This window comes from Nannospalax galili, unplaced genomic scaffold (genome assembly GCF_000622305.1).
Source record: "Nannospalax galili isolate Female #2095 unplaced genomic scaffold, S.galili_v1.0 scaffold50, whole genome shotgun sequence".
Taxonomy (NCBI): domain Eukaryota; kingdom Metazoa; phylum Chordata; class Mammalia; order Rodentia; family Spalacidae; genus Nannospalax; species Nannospalax galili.
Window position 1 is genome coordinate 403788 of NW_008328749.1, and position 16828 is coordinate 420615.

Genomic DNA, 16828 nt, shown 5'->3' on the forward strand with positions numbered 1-16828 from the left:
CATAAGCTATTATACTGTAGCCACCAGGTTATTACTCAAGAAAGACCAGAACAGTTACAATTGTGAACTTGAAATTTAAGAAGAGAAATGAAGACATTAGGAAAAGTATATATTAGTTATACCTAAACAGCTGTGCTAAGATTTTATGACTGCCAATTTAATTGAAAATATTCCAAATTCTGAATAGTAAAAATCGACTCATTGAACATTAAAAGACCTGAGGTACAATTTCTCTTTTTAGTTGATTTGGTGATAGGTTGAACTCTAAGGAAGACAAACAGTAACAGACAGTGATGTAGTACTAAGAAAGCTGCAATTCTAAATATCAACAGGAAAAAAAATCAATTAAATAACATGGTTACAGGTTTAGCAATTGAAAAAACAAAATAAAACAAAAACCGTGGCGATGACTAGAGAAGAGAAAGACTATCAAACAAAAGTTTGAAGCTTACAGATAAAAGAAGAAGGGTAACGCTTAGGGATAGAAAAATAGTTTTATAAGAGGTAAGCTGTTTAAATAGAAAAGAAAGAAAAGTAGAGGGGAAGTTAAGGACAGGATAGTCCTCAAGGATTCTGTCTCTAAGTGCAGATGACAGTCAAGTGAGCATGCAAGAGGTTAGTTCTACTCACTGTCCGAAGGTTTGTTATCACTTAGGAAAGGCTGCTGTTCCATGATGTCCATTGGGATTTTAATACTGGGAACCTTTTCTGAGTATGGGCAGTCAGACTGTGAAAGAAACGTACAACAGCTTTTAGAATGTTTTTATTATTTCAGCCCTTCTTGCCTTCAGTGTTTACCAAATCTGTTATTTACATGAACTAAAGAGAAAAACATTTGATATCATTTCTAGTTTGCTCATTTTCAAGTATTCCACCATCTCTCTCCCTCGCATTCACTTTCTTCCTTTCTTAGTTGATAGCAGTAAGTCCACTGATGCTAGAACCACACCGGGGAGATTGCAACGTAACTGTGAGGCATTCCACAGGCTGGATTCCCAGTCAACAAACACTGGTGGCTGTATATGTGAAGCAAACAATTTCATTGTAAAACACTAAATCTAAGAAATTTTCTAAATTATAGAATGATCTCAAAATTCATGGTTTTTTTTTCAATGTTCCCTGATCTCTCTCCAGGAAAATCATGACCCATATTGCTTTTCAAAGTAAGTAGACTATGCTGACATCTACTATCAAGGAGAGCTCTATAGACCCAATGTCTTCCTTCTTTACTTTAATAGTCTCTTAGATACTATTTTATGTCAAAGATTCATTTCAATTTTCTTATGCCAAAAATATTTGAAAACATAAGGAAAAAAATGAGGAAATTAAAGCTGAAGAATGTGTCTATGATGTTCAGATAAGCAGAGAATCAAAACGAGAAAAATGGGAATGATAGGTAGCTAATAATAATGGAACTGTTTAAAGAACAGGCCACCCAGCCCAGTTGTCATAGACTTCCAAAGAATTGCTGCTTTACCTAAAAAATAGTCAATGTTTATTTGAGCATTAATTGCAATAGCCAAGTCATGGAACCAACACAGATGTTAAACAATAAGAGGAATGGGTAAAGAAAATGTGACAAAGTGGAAAGATTTTTCATCATTAAAAAGAAATTCACGTCCATATTCACATATCCAGCTGGACATAAGCATATTAATCAAATTATGCTAATCTCAGAAAGACAAAAATTGCATGTTTTCTCTCATGTATCATTCTTAGTATAGAGATATATGAAATCACAAAGTAAAACTATTTAGGGAGCCAAAGAGGATTAATGGGAGGGGGAAAAGGGAAAAGAAGGGAATAAGGGGGACTATGCTAACCTATAATATATGCTTGTAGGACTTTAAACAAGTTATTTCAAACAATTCAACATGTTGAATGCAAGTCTATATTTGGACTGAGAAGATCCAATTCATCTCTTAACTGAAAATATAAAGGAGACCATCTTTACTTGAAAGAAAAACAGAACAAGAGGGCTTAGGGTGAATCCCAGTAGACTGCTTTCCAAGCAAGAGCAAGGCCCTGGGTGTGTTCCTCAGCACTACAAAAAGGAAAAAGAAGGGAAAGGAAGAGGACCAAAGAAACCAAGTTTTAAGATAAAACTTATTACTTAACATAGAAAATTCCTTTGTAATGACTATAAGGAGGGTAATAAGATATTCACTCCTTACTCATTCACTCATTTGAGAACTGAAATAAGTTTGACAAAAAAGTTTAATTAAGATGCTACATGTACCTTCCTTTATTACTTGTCAAGAACAATAATCCTATTTCAAATGTTTCCCAAAGTAACAGCACTTACAGATGGACAAGCTGGCAACCAGCTCCTAATCAAAGACTACCGCACAGGCTCAGAATTGAATGTGAGTGGCTCAAAATGTTGGCAAGATGTAGGTTTCACAATTTCTGCCCATAAACATTAGAGCTATGACCCCAGAGTCCTAGTATGGTCCTCTGTAACTAAGGACCCCACACCATATGACTGTCAGGTGAACATCAAAAGAGCTACCTTCCAATGCATTAGCTCAAATAATGGGCTCAACATATGCCTAAATTGCCTGGTTAGGTTCATTGTTTGTGAACAAATGTATATATTTGTTGTTTCAATAGGGATGAGATAGAGAGGGGCAGAAGAAAAGAAATAAGTATCACCCAAGGAACTGTCAAGAAACCTACTGGAAGCTGGGTGTGGTGGTGCATGCCTTTAATACCAGCACTTAGCAGGTGGATCTCTGTGAGTTTAAGGCTGGCAGGGAGATCTTGTCTCAAAAAAAAAAAAAGAAAGAAAGAAAAGGAAAGGAAAGGGAATGGAACGGAAGGGAAGGGAAGGGAAGGGAAGAGAAGGGAAGGGAAGGAAGAAACCTACTGGCAAAATGGAGCAGAACGTGGCAAACACTAACAAGACAATAGCACTGTTTAAGTACCAGCCATTGGAAATCACATCTAAGAATTCTAAGACCAGCTTAGGAGTGCCTCTGATCTAATTTTGTTATGATATAGTAGAGTAGTAGATTTAAAACAATCCCCAAAGTTGGTATACCATTATTTTAAGATTAAAAGTATTGTATAACATTAGTTCATATGTTAGTAATGAAGAATGAATTTTCAGTTTGGTGATCCTGGGTATAAACTGTGGTGTCTATTTTAAAATTCAAGATGAAATAATGCTTTAATCATCTTCATATTTCAGGAAACCTCTTGTTTTTGTCTTGGTACAAAAATTCACTTCCAGTTATGATTTCTAGCCAATGTTTAAGCTTTTCATTTTTCTTAATAGTGCATGTTAATCTCTGCTACAGTTTAAACATATTCCTTCTTTTTCTGTCACCATTGGAACCAGAAAATCTATACACCTGATCTCACTGAAGATAGATGATGAGTCATAAAAGCTCCTCAGACTCTTTTCCTCTGTAGCTACATGTGCCTTATATATTTAGCCTTTTCTTATTGGATCAATTTATCTGAAATCCAATTCTGTCTGTTGCCTTCCTTTGCTGTGCTATGTCCAAGTTCTACAAAAAAAATACCATCAGATAGTCTGTTCTCTCACACAGTGAGGCTTGGATGAGTACTTGGGCTTTGTTAGTTATAGTTGTGCACATTTAGAAAAACAACTTTAGTACCTGCATCACTTTGTATACTTTAAAGATATAGTTTTTGTCAGTAATACCTCAAGCTAAAATGCCTTAGTTTTTGAAAATAAAAATAAGTGTCAACATTTCCATTCTTAATTTCCTAATCTATAAAACGGGAACAAAAATATGGGAGCCATTATGACAACTGGAGATAAAGAATGTGTAGCTGAAGCTGCTGGGTTACTAAAGATTAACTATACCCCTACTTTAGAATGACAATATCCCACAAACCATTTGTGCCATTACACTGTAAAATCCAGAAAATGTGCACACAGAAAGAAACATTTTGACAATTCTTTCAGAAGGCCACTGCGATGAGTGTGTTCTCTGTGTGTGTGTCTGTATGTGTTTTTCTGTCTCTCATTCTGTGTGTCTCTATTTCTGTGTATGTGTACTTCTCTCTGTGTGTCTCTCTCTGTCTCTGTCTGTCTGTCTCTGTCTCTGTCTCTCTCTCTCTCTCTCTCTCTCTCTGTGTGTGTGTGTGTGTGTGTGTAAGAGAAATAAATCCCAGCTTTTCTTTCAATACTGATTACAGATCCTGACTACAGCATCTGTATTTCTATGTCATGGTCTCCCAAAGAAAAATAAATATGAAAATTTCATTTCTTAATCACCCAACTTCAGGAGAACCATCTGGACTTTGACACTGATGAAGATAAAGAAAAAAGATCCTGGGCTGGAGAGATGTCTCAGGGGTTAAGACCACTGGTTGCTCTTGCAGAGGACCCAGTTCTATTCCCAGCACCCATATGGTAGCTAATAAGCATCCGTAACTCCAGTTCTACGGGGTATCCAATGCCCTCTCTGACCTCCGTGGACACTGCATGACACGGATGCACTTACATGCAGGTAATACACTCATACACATAAAGTAAGAATAATAAATAAAATTTTTTTAAAAGAAAAAAGATCCTTAGGCTGGGCATGGTGGTGCATGCCTTTAATCCCAGCACCTGGGAGGCAGAGGCAGGCAGATCTCTGTGAGTTCAAAGCCAGCCTGGTCTACATAGCAAGTTCCAGGACAGCTGGGGCTATAGGGAGACCCTTTTTCAAAAAAAAAAAAAAAAAAGAAAAGAAAAGAAAAGAAAAAAGATCCTAACTCCAAGTTCCATTCCTCTTTTCTTTAAAACTGAGTGATGGAAGAAATATTCCTAGAGCATGTCAGCTTGAGAACAGAGCTCCTGTACTACAACAGCATGAAGTTTTATTGACAGCCTACTCTGGTACAAAGGTCACAGGAGGACAGTGACTGACACCTGTCCACACTAGGCTTGAATTATAAAAAATGAGCTATTATCTCAAATATAAATCTTAAATTTATCAACCACAAACCAATACATTTTACAGCATTACCAAACAAACTTCCCTTGTATCTTTGAAATTTGAGTTCTTTAAATGTGGTCTTTTGTGTTTCTTAGAAGTTATTCTGTCATTATAAATATACTAATGATCACAGAAAGCCTTTAAATTTTAATTAATTTATTTAAAATTAAGTTACTTAAATTTAAATTATTTAAATTTAATTAATTTATTTAAATTGTATGTGTATGAGTGTTTGCCTGCATGTATGTAGGTACACTGGTATTATGCAATGCCTGCAGAGGCCAGAAGATGGTGTTAGATACATGGTACTGGAGTTTCAGATGGTTGTTAGCCACATGTGGGTGCTGGGAACCAAACCAGGGTCTCTGTAAGAGCAGTCAGTGCTCTTAATTGCTGTGCCATCTCTCCAGCCCCAAAGAAAGCCTTTAGAAAATGAAAACAACAACAAAACCCATGCAAGTGAAAAATCAAAGTGCAAAAGGGGTGAGATGTGTGACAGGAACTGCCAGATAAACATCTGTAGAACTCAGCACTCCATCTCACAGCATGGATAAAAGGTACATTTTACACATTTGTCTCTTTAACCAGTTTTACATGAAAATCTTGTAGTGTTCCTTACGTCATCATTATCACTATCCAAACTTCCTTTCTTCTTTTTCTTCTTCTTCTCATCCTCCTTCTTTTTCTTGTCCTTTTCTGGAATGACGTCATCAAGGAAGCTGAGGTCATGCTGGGAGAAGAGGTAGTCCATACCTTTTCTGACAGCTACAAGTGCCAAGATCTGGAAAAGCACAAATAAACAGCATGAAAGAAACCATTTTGCCTGGACATGGTGGCACATGCCTTTAATCCTAGCACCCAGGAGGCAGAGGCAGGCAGAGTTCAGGGCTAGCCTGGTCTACATAGTGAGTTCCAGGCCAGCCAGTTCTACAAAAACCAAAAACCAAAAAGAGAGAAAGAGGGGCTGAAGAGATGGTTTAGCAGTTAAGAGCACTGATTGCTCTTGCTGAGAACCTAGGTTCATTTCCCTGCCTGTACATGGTGGCTTATGACCATCTGTAACTCCAGTTCCAGGTGATCCAACACAGCTCCTCTGGCTCCCACAGGCACTGCATGACATGGATGCACTTACACACATGCAGGCAAAACACTCATACACATAATAAATAAATAAATAAATAAATATAATATAATATTTTAAACAAAAATGACAAAGGAAGGAAGGGGGAGGAAAGGAGGGGGAAGGAAGGAAACAATTTCAGACGCAGCCATAATGAGCACTGATGTTGTCCCATCAAAGCAGAAGTCCACATTGTAGGGGTCTACACAGTGACAGAACTCCTGTTGACCAACTGGCTTACCCAGAGTGAACCATAAACATTTCTTCCTAGGGAAGGTTGTTTAGTGAAAGTCTCAACTGAGACTCACTTTATTTTGTTCATGGAAACAAATGATCATATTCAATTACAATTTAAATACAGAGTGATTTTTTTCCCAAACCATTTCCTTCTGTGTGCAATTTTTAATAAAATGATTAAATACTTCAAGGTAAAAATAGCTTCATATGGTTCCTAATTATTGAAAAATTTAAAATTACTCAGGTTTTTAACAATAAATCACTACTATGAACTAAATATTTACCATGCACCTGATCATTGCTAAACACTTAGGCAATATTACCTCAATTTCTACACGAAACCCCAGAAGTAGATATTATCCCATCTTAGAGCTAAGGAAACTGAAGTTTAGAACATTGTGTTACTGAGGCCACGAGACCATCTATCAAAAAATACAAAGTGTTCCAGTTCTCTGCTTCTTGGGCACTGTGTCTACGACTCTGATTGTCGTTATTTTATTAATTTTTTAGTTAGCATACAAAAAAAACAGGTTCCATCACATGACTTGCTCTTAAAAAGCAATGCTCTTTCCCCTTTTCAATTTTGGAGGAACATTAAAGTAATCTTTGCTCAAAAACAAAAATACACTCAAGTTCCAGGAGTCCTGACTTGGCCTCCGATTAAAAAGTGGTCTCTGTCCACATCAGACTGTATGTCAGATTTCCATCTCCTGGAAAATCAACATCAGCCCTACTGATGTTCCAGAACCATTTCTCAGCCAAATGAAAGCTCTGGAAAACACTTTACAAAGCTGAAGCATTTTCTTATGTTTAGCACAAGCAACGTGTGATTTACTGGATATATTCCAAATTTATTATGGGCTAGCTTCATTTTCCTGCTTTTAGAAAATTAATGGGTACATAAATAGCACTAATAGGCAAATAAGAGCCATTTCTCATGCTCAATTTGTTTTACAGTGGGTTAATATGTTTTAAGAACAAAAATAATGTAAAGGACTATAACACAGAAAACCATATAGCTTAACAAATATATAACTAACATTTAAATCATTTTTCCTATGTCCCTGAGAGAAAAAGAAATACAATTACAAAGAAGAAATACACACAAAATAAAACAATAAACCTTGTTAAGAGTAAGATGAATTTTAAAAACAAATAAAATGTAATCAGCATATGGAAAACTTTTCCAGAACTGTAGGGATGATAAAACAGACCTGAGGAGGCTTTGAGGCTTGTTTTAAGTATATATATGGCCATTTTCTTGCAAGAAATGAAATTAGAGTAAGTTATAAAACTCAGTAACAAGGGAAGTCATGGAGTTTGAATTTCCTCTTTCCCTTCTCATTCAGCAGGGGCTATTTGTTTTTACCTTGCCTCACATACTACCACGTCAAGGCTAGAGAGTCTGGGTTTATCCTTAAAATGATCAAAACACATGCGTTTTAAAACCCAAATTTCTTACTGTTTCTTCTAATGAACCATATGGTTTCTCGCAAGTCCCAAATGGTTCTGCTATTTGGACTGAAACATACTTTACTCTTATTTAGTTTGGTTCTATTATTGAATATCTTAAAAATAATATGCAATGGTGCTACTACATGCCACACACTGTGCTATACACCTGACATTCATTACAATGCTCAGAACAATAACAATGCCCCACCCCACTAATGAGTTCATGGTGGCTCAAGGATGTTTGCTGACCAACATGAAACTCAACCAGTATTTGAACTCAGGTGAATATGAGTCTAAGGTGCATCACAGCAGCTGTTGCCATGGGAGACAAGTTATAACTGATATTGTGATAAGGTTAAAGGTAGAAAACACTGGCTTTAAACATAAAAGATCTAGGTCTTCCACACCACAGTAACTACATGATATAAGCATAAACCCATAGGCAGGTTAATCAGAGAAGCATACCATGACTGGAAAAATAATAGCAGCCACGGTTGACTTGAGGATCCAGAGCAGAGCCAGGCACAACACCTGCAGGAAAGTGAACAGGTGGACTCGGCGCAGGGGTACGTGGCGTAGGTAGATAAAGTCAGGCTGATGCTTCAGGGGCATCAGAAGCAGCTTGAGACGGTCCATGAACTGGGGAGGAATGGAGAAAAGAATTCCACTGTATTACTTCAAGAGCCAGCTCACAGTCATTTCCATCACGCCTAACCAACCACGAGTGATTTATAGTCTATATTTCAGGCAAGCAATGTCCTCTTCAAAGGACAAAGTACTGATTAGGGAGTACAGAAGTTTATATTAGCACAGTTAGATCACAGCATAAGTCTTCTAATTTTTGCTAACTTTTTTAAGGGATCTAGGTAGATGTATAAGATAGGGTGGCTAGCATAGAATAAAGTTACAAGGAAAGATAGAATTCTAGCGGTTCATCTTCTACCTCCTATTTCTACACTCTGATTCTCAACAAAGGATTTTGTGCCTATTTCAGTATGATATGCTGATGGAGACATCTCACACATCTGCCTCAGTTGTCTCTTCTGAAAGAAGAGATGATACCATTCATCATATACATATCAAGGATGTTTTCAGGACATAAAAGAAGTATCCAACTTACAGATGGTAATGAGCCAGGCGTGGTGGCGCACACCTGTAGTCCCAGCACTTGGGAGACAGAGGCAGGTAGATCTCTGTAAGTTCAAGGCCAGCCTGGTCTACATAGTGAGTTCCAGGACTGCTGGGGCTACATGGAGACCCTGTCTCAAAAAGACAAAAAAAATGATAATGAACTAATATGTTCACAAATTCCTTATTCTTTACCCATGGCATAACTTGACCCAATACATCCAGCAATATATTAGCATTTTGTTTCAGAGAAAAGCTCTATGAATATTACATGACTTTCAAGACCCTGAAAACTAAATATGTGAGTCTGGGAGAGGTTTGTGCAGTCATGACTGAACAGGGATTGAAAGGATAATTGTTTTGTGCCAGGTGCTGCACCTCAAAGATCAACTGCTGAGTTGATACTGATGATGAAGGGCAGGATGATATTTAGCAGCTCATCACAGGGCCTTTCAGTCAAAGATATTATGCAGACAGTTGATGAACTGACTAATTGTGTTAAAAGAAGTCAGAAAAAAATGTTTACATTATCTTTCTGCGAGGAAAGGAGAAATGTAAAAGCTAGACTACCACAGTCTTCTTGGGAGTGATTTCCTATTTAAAGGGTTTTCTTTCTCCTTCAGAGATCCTTTCCTCTCTATAAAGCCTAAGTTGCAAAATCAGTCTTGTTAAAAAGTTCTAAAAGAGAAAGAAGCAAGAGAAAAAATAAGGAAAAGTGAAAAGGCATTTGGGGCAATAAGAGCCTGCAGGATTTAGGACATTCCCCAGCTGTCCCCACAACCCCCATCATTATGAGATGCTTGGCTCTTTATAGACATGTGCAAGTTCCAACCATTGATTGATAAAATCCCTGGAAAAACTAGAATCAAACTTGATTGAGACTGAATCCTTAAGAGCAAATAAAAATAATTCATTAGCTCATGGGCATACAAGGTTCATATTTTCCCATTTAGGAGCATAAAGAATATTTACAATGGCAGACAGAAATAAAACATTTCCACAATGGTATACTTCTTAAAAGTTTCCTTGCCACAAATAAACTTGTGTTGACATTCACCTAGCACAGTCTACGGACATCTACTTTGTGATTTGTAACAAATAACCCCACACAGAAGAACTCTCCTCATGGAATAAAATTAGGAATAGCAAAGAAACTTTTTTTTTTCCTTTTGTGAGGTCTGGCCACTTGCCCAGCTCTATCTGACTTTAAAACCAAGTTAATCTAAATGCAATAAATGAAAGCAAGGGCTGTTTTCAGGGAGTTCAAATAAATTCTTATGATGTTCACAGAACATGCAGTCTTGTCCCATTAAAACATTACTAAGTGCTAAATAAGGCTACAATTAACAAGGTGCCAGAAAGCAGCAGCAGAACTTCCAGCTTCCTGGTGCCAGTTAAATTAGACCTCCACTGGGAGACAAAGCCCCTTACAAGGTTTTCCCCAGCATTTTTTTTTTAAGCAGAGCAGGGGCAGGAATCAGCAGTCATTATAATTAAAACTGAGAAGAGTTGAAGTTTTTGATAAAAACAGTACATAATACACATTAACTTTAATCACTCGTTGGTGCAAAACTTTTGATTAATGAAATCGGGCATGTGAAACACACATCAAGAGTCATCTGCTGTCTGTGCAGAGTTAAGGCAAGTGCACAAACAACATCTTGAAGAGAGAAAGAGGTGGGTGTCCTGGAGGCCAAATAAAAAGGTGAGGGAAGGGGGAGATGAGGAGAGAGAAAGAGAAAAAAACAAGGAAGAGGTGGGGAAGTGGGGGAGACAGCACAGTATTATAATATGACTTTTAACAGCCTCTTTCAGTAATTAGCATTTAGGATAACATTTGCTGATACCAGCTAAGTTTGTTCCTTACATCAGAAATGAAAAGCAGGTAGAAGGTAGAGGAAGTTGAAAATAAATGTATTTTAAAAGACTCAGTAGTTAATGATTAGCAACTTCTTCAAAGGTCTATTACTGGAACACTCTTGCCTTTTGAAAAGCACTACTTACTCAAACTGCTGTGGAAAGCTTACCTGCACACCGTTAAGTGAGGCCACCCCCATATACAGGAACACACCATACAGTACAGGCATGGGGATAAACTGGGATGGAAAACATTGGAAATAGGTTAAAAACAACAGTACTGAAAAACAGTACTAAATGAATGCAAAATCTGAAACTAAAATACAACTCATAGTGGTATAGTGACCTCAAATTAGAGCACTTTACTCATCAATTGATAAAATTCTAAGCCTCATATTAGAAATAAAGGAGGGACACCGAGGGAACATTCAAATTTACTTCAATTTAAAAAAAAAATTTTAACAATGGACATACAAGATCTCAGTAATCTTTTTTAAAATGGGAAAAACCTTTTGCTTTTTCTTTGCTCTTAAAAGCAGTAGACTCTGTGACCCAGATGCATGCGTGGGTTATGAGGTACAGACAGAGGTAGCGAATTGCCTCACTCTGAGACCAAGATCCTTTCATAACTGTCTGATTTTCCTCTTAATAATTTCTGCCAAATGATTTATCATCTTGGTGTGTAAATGCCTCTTTCAATAAAATGAACATCAAACGATGGTTTCTTTTCTTCTTCTCAGGAATATTATAAGGACAAACTAATGAGAGCATTGCTTGAAAAGGCCATGGGGGCATCTGGAAGCAATTCATTACATATATGGATTAATGCACATATTAAAACGAAATTTAACATTTTCATGCACTGTTTAGCAAAACACCTTTTACATTAGCATGAAATGCTTTCACCAAATGAGAAGTTCTAATGTGCTGTGCCTCTGACCTTTAGACCAGCATTACAGAACTGGTTAATCCTAGAATGGACTTCAGCTGCCTCCAACTGTTCCTGCTTAGCCACAGGAACCATCAAATTTCAATGGAGTAAATACATTTATTCCTATAAACTGCCGAATGCTTTCTCTAAAAAAGGATTACCAATTTTAACTTGACTAATTTTGATTGTGAGCTCAGAAAAGAAAAACAAAACTAGCTGAATGTGAAGTGGGTGGGAGGGCCACACTGGAGGAAAGCCAGCACACTGTAATACCCAGCAGTCTCCACGGAGAGGGGAACACATCATACCGAAGCCACCTGTGCCCACATGCAAGCCTTTATTTCTTTCAGAATATGTTTCTATTACTTACAACTCTTATGTATATTTACCAAAAATTAAAGCTAGAACTAGCAAAGGGCTGAATTTATGGCTCTGTCTCATTTTAAAGCATTTGTTTTTCTTTAATATGTAATGGTTTCTTTTTGTTTTTCATTACATTTCCAATTCTCATAGTAAGGACAGAGTAAAATGGGGAAAGGGGAGTACAATTCGCTCACGAAAAGCTGCTTAGAATTCCTTCAGTAGGTACTTTTTAATCTGGGTAATGCATTTTTCTAGCTTCAAAGTATCACAGAGAGCCTATCCCTGGTCATCCTCACCCCTTACCTGATTTCCTCTAAGTATTTCCTCTAATGTGTTTCCAAAGGCACATGAAGGAACAGTGTAACAAGGGACTTAGATTGATTCCCTGTCAATTGATGATTGCAGATTTCACCCCATCTTCCATGACACAGAATGGCGTGAAGACAGGCAAGAAAATAACTCTGGATATGAAGGTGTTTTCAAAAAGGATATTCTTTGTTGGGAAGAAAATGGTACATAGAAAAAAAGGGTATGACGTTGATTTTTGGTCAGCTTCAATTCAATGAAAAATGCTTATGAGATTTTCATTTTCCTTACATTAGTACATCTCAATAAAAATCTCCCAATATGGAACTCCTAATGAAACTTGGCAGAACTGTTGGGTTAGAGGATTTTTTAAAAATAAAATTTAGCTCATGAGTCATATCAGAAGGTCAATGTTTAAAAATTAATCATGATGGAATCATTCATCAGATAGCTCTCAAAGGAAGAGAAAGAATGTGTTCTTAAAAACAAGATGCTCCATCCAGTGTATGGTAGCTCATGTCTGGAATCCTAGCATTTGACAGGATGAAACAGGAGGATTGTCATAAGTTCTAAGCCATCCTTGACCACAGTGTGTGACAATGTCTATAAATCAATCAATCAATTAATCAATATATCTGACAAAACAATTCCTAAAAATGGGACTCCTATCTTAATTTAAAGTTTGCTAATATATACATGCAACAGTGGATAAACATTTTTCCAAAACAAGACAGGAGAAATTAAACAATAGCATGTTCATAGGCACATCAAGATTGCCAATGATGAAACTGTAAAAAAAAAAATGACTACAAATGATAAAATAATGCTCAGAAAGTCAAAAAGGATAATTATAAAGTAGTATGTATTCAATCAGTACAAAAAATGAAAAAATAAGAGATTATCATATAGAATAATAAAAGTGAGATGAAATCACAATCAGACTTAACATATTAGATTATGTCACCAAATCTTCAAATTCTGGTGAATGCCATTCAAGAGTGAGGTCCTGATTAAGAGCATGGGCATGAAAAGTCCAACAGGCCTAGGCTTGAATTCTAGCTACCAGCAGTGGATGCTGAGACAATGACTAATTGCTCTTACTCTCAGCATCCTTATCTAGAAAGCATGTATGATAAAGACTACATAGCAGAAAATATCTTGTCCACATGGCAACTAACAGATAATAAATGATACCTGCAGAATTGATGCTATCCTAATCATGAGGACCTTGGCTGGCAAGTTGAGAAGCCTTCAGTTGCCAAGCACTGGTCTTCTTGTTCCCTTACAGATAGAGGTGAGGAGTGGCTTGGGTACTGGGCAAAAGGAGAGCTGGGAGTCTTGTTTGTAGCTGTGATTTATTTAAGTTCTACTATATTGCTCTTTCAGCGACAACAACCTGTCTTCAGCAGCATGTTGCTGAAGTTATACCCAAACATTTCCTTAAGCCTTAAACTCCAAGCTGATAAGAAGCCACTGATACATAGCCTGGTTCCTAACCATTTCTGGAATAAGGCCTAATGAAAAGTTTGTGAAAATGCCGTATTTTTCTCTGTATAAGAGAGGCTCTAAAAATCAGATCAAAGAATCTGGGAAAGATAATCTTATGGAAAAAGAAAGCAAGAATTTTTTGAGGGTTAAGTACAATGCTTTATTCTAAAATGCACACATCCTAAAGATTATGAGGTTGTTTTTGGTGCCAGAACTTCCAGAGTTCAAATCTTGGCTCTGTCATTTAAACATTAAGCAATCTGGTGAATTATTAATAATTTTTTCATGTTTGTGAAACAGTTTTTTATTAATATTTCTTGTAGGTTATCAGTGGGAGACTAAACTTTAAAAACTTATGATGAGTCCTTAATTGATGCCAAGCTCAGCAGAGTAGTTGTTATCATCATCACCATCATCACCACCATCATCTCTGTTTCCCTGATACTGTAGAGCACAACACATATCCGCCAAGTACAGATTACACACTATCTTCTACACTTTCGAACACTAAACAAGTCTTAAAGATAATTTTTGGCTACTCCTAATGTTAAAGATAAACTAATTCAAGCAAAGGTAAGAGAAGTATCAGTGAACTTTATTTGATCTTTATTTCATGAAGCTTGCCAGGAAAACAGGGAAAGTCAGCTAAGGGAACCGCCTTTCATCTTTGCACTGCTCTTTGGTCACCACCAGCTTCCCCTTACAGAACACTAGTAGTTACAGGCCACATTTCTACTGTAGAAACAGGGGAAACCATTTGGCCAGCCTGGGAAACTAGTTATTCTTACTTCCCAGCAGTCTTTACTGAATTAGTGGCGAGATTCAGCACTTTTGAGGCATCTGGAATTGTAACTAGCTAGGGTCAAGGGGTATCCTCATGAACTTAATGCTGGTACACTGTAATAATTCCTGACATTCCTCCACATGAAAGACAGATTTCAGCAGAGAGATCAAAACAGAAGTCATAAACTTCATGTTCAAAGCAACCCTGCATTAGGAGACAAGGGGAACAACCACCTCTACTGCTTAGTGCACACAAGAAAATCGCAGAGCTCATTTGAGACCATTAAACCTGTAATGAGAATAAGGACTTGGGCAGGGAAAGTGTAAAAAAATAAAGGTCACATATATCCCTCATTCCCATTCATTTGATCTAATTTTCAAAGGCAGACTCTGAAATAAAACTGTTCTCTGAAGTTGCCACCTGTTGTTTTAGAAACAGAACAAAATAAAACACACAGCCACATAAAGGAAAAAGATTCCCCCTTCAGGATAGCGTGTGACACCACTTTCTGTGTGAATTCTGAGGTTAATTATTAATTGTAACTTTCCTTAGTTGTAGTTAAGATTTCAGTTAAACTGTACTCTCAACATCTGCTTCTTCCTATATTGACTTTGCTAACGAGCTAACAAGGCATCTATGACGTATACACATAACTTAAAAAACTGCAGTGGCAAGAAAGGCACATGATCTGAGATAGCTGACCTGATCAGAAGACAAGATTTCCTAAATTAAGGAATCTCAATTGCCAATGCCTGGCTATTTTATTCTTGGTGTTTTTATATAAGGTTTTCCATAAGTAAATCATTAGCTACATTGGAGAAAGAATTCCATTTCTCACATATGTGCAAAGCCTGCCTTAAAATGTTTACCATATAGCCTTTTTCACAATGGGGACAAATGACCCTTTGGGTTATCCAAAGCTGCCAGGTGGAAACAGACACAGTGAGGGTGAGCTGAGGCATTGCTGGTTTGTAGGATGGTCAAAGGAAGGACAAGCTCCATCCACAGAGCTCAGACCTCTTCCTATAGATAAAGAGTTTCACATATATATTGAGGCAAGAAGAATCACTGTAAAATACAAAAGGGCTTTCAACATGAACTTCTCTGCAGCTATTCTTGGGTACAGGGTAAAGAATAGGCAGGAACAATTGTTACCAGATTATAGGTTTCATAAGTCTTCCTAAAGATATCAATGTATACAGTATTTGTTCACCATGTCCCCTTGGAGCCATACATGACTACTCAACTGATAGATTCCCCAGGACTAAAATCACATTTCCTGTAACACATACAAAACAGGAGTTTAATTCATCTGGCTTTTCTAAAATAGGATTTTATACTATATTAATGAAAATATATCACGTGAAAATAAAAGACAAAATGAAAGGTTGGATGGTATGAGTAAATCTGAAGACCAAAAAGATTCCTGTCCACCTCTCCTGCCCTAGGACTGATCTCTAAGAGAGAGATCAGGTTCTACAGTGAACCTGGAGACTATCTCTAGTTCTCAGGGAACCTGGTGAAATTCCCATTGTGTGAAGCTTCCTACAATATAGAGTTGTAACTGCCTACAGTGACCTCTCCTAATGAGGTCTCACGGCCTCTGAAGTGAAGCTGTTGCTGGGCATTTCCACCACCTGCTGACATGCTGGCATCTACAGGGGAACAGAAGCACCTAACGCTCTTGGCAGAGGGCACAATGACTTGAAACTCACTAAACCTTTAGACCCCCTCCTGAACTTGCTCTGCCCTAGAAAAACTGACCACAGGTTTCCCTCTATCCCCATGGAACAAAGGCCAGAAATACTTTCTCTGTGATTATTTTTAACCTTAATTCCTCTGTGGCTCACCAAAGAAACACAGACCTTCATGAATCTATTGAGAAGTTACCCAGAAACTGAAAATATGGAAACCAAGGGTAAAAGATGGATAATTAAATATTTTACTCACAACAATTATTTTATAATAAATGTATACATTAGTCTAAATACTCTGAAGACAAAAAAGTTCAGGTCTTATAACCCCACTTCTCTAAAATTCATCTGGCCACTGACAAAACTTGCTACTCTGAGAGAAACAAAGAGCTTTTGCATTTCAGTGTCCATACTTGGGCATCATTTGAATTTTTTAGAAGGAAACACTTGTATAACTGCTTGTTCCATTGCTTATATAATCAAATGAGTATCTTAAGTCTTAAA

At 37.2% G+C, this 16828-nt stretch overlaps 1 protein-coding gene across 5 annotated transcripts in view; it reads right to left on the reverse strand.

The window, feature by feature from the left end:
* Positions 1 to 16828, reverse strand: part of Slc4a4 (solute carrier family 4 member 4) — a 476303-nt gene that overhangs the window by 5298 nt on the left and 454177 nt on the right. For all 5 annotated transcript variants that reach the window (XM_008829281.3, XM_029561709.1, XM_029561710.1 and 2 more), the window contains 4 exons: positions 10929 to 10997; positions 8239 to 8412; positions 5581 to 5742; positions 631 to 727 (listed from right to left, as the gene is read on the reverse strand). In XM_008829281.3, the coding sequence (XP_008827503.1) occupies positions 631 to 727; positions 5581 to 5742; positions 8239 to 8412; positions 10929 to 10997 (502 nt within the window). The remainder of the gene's footprint in view (positions 1 to 630; positions 728 to 5580; positions 5743 to 8238; positions 8413 to 10928; positions 10998 to 16828) is intronic.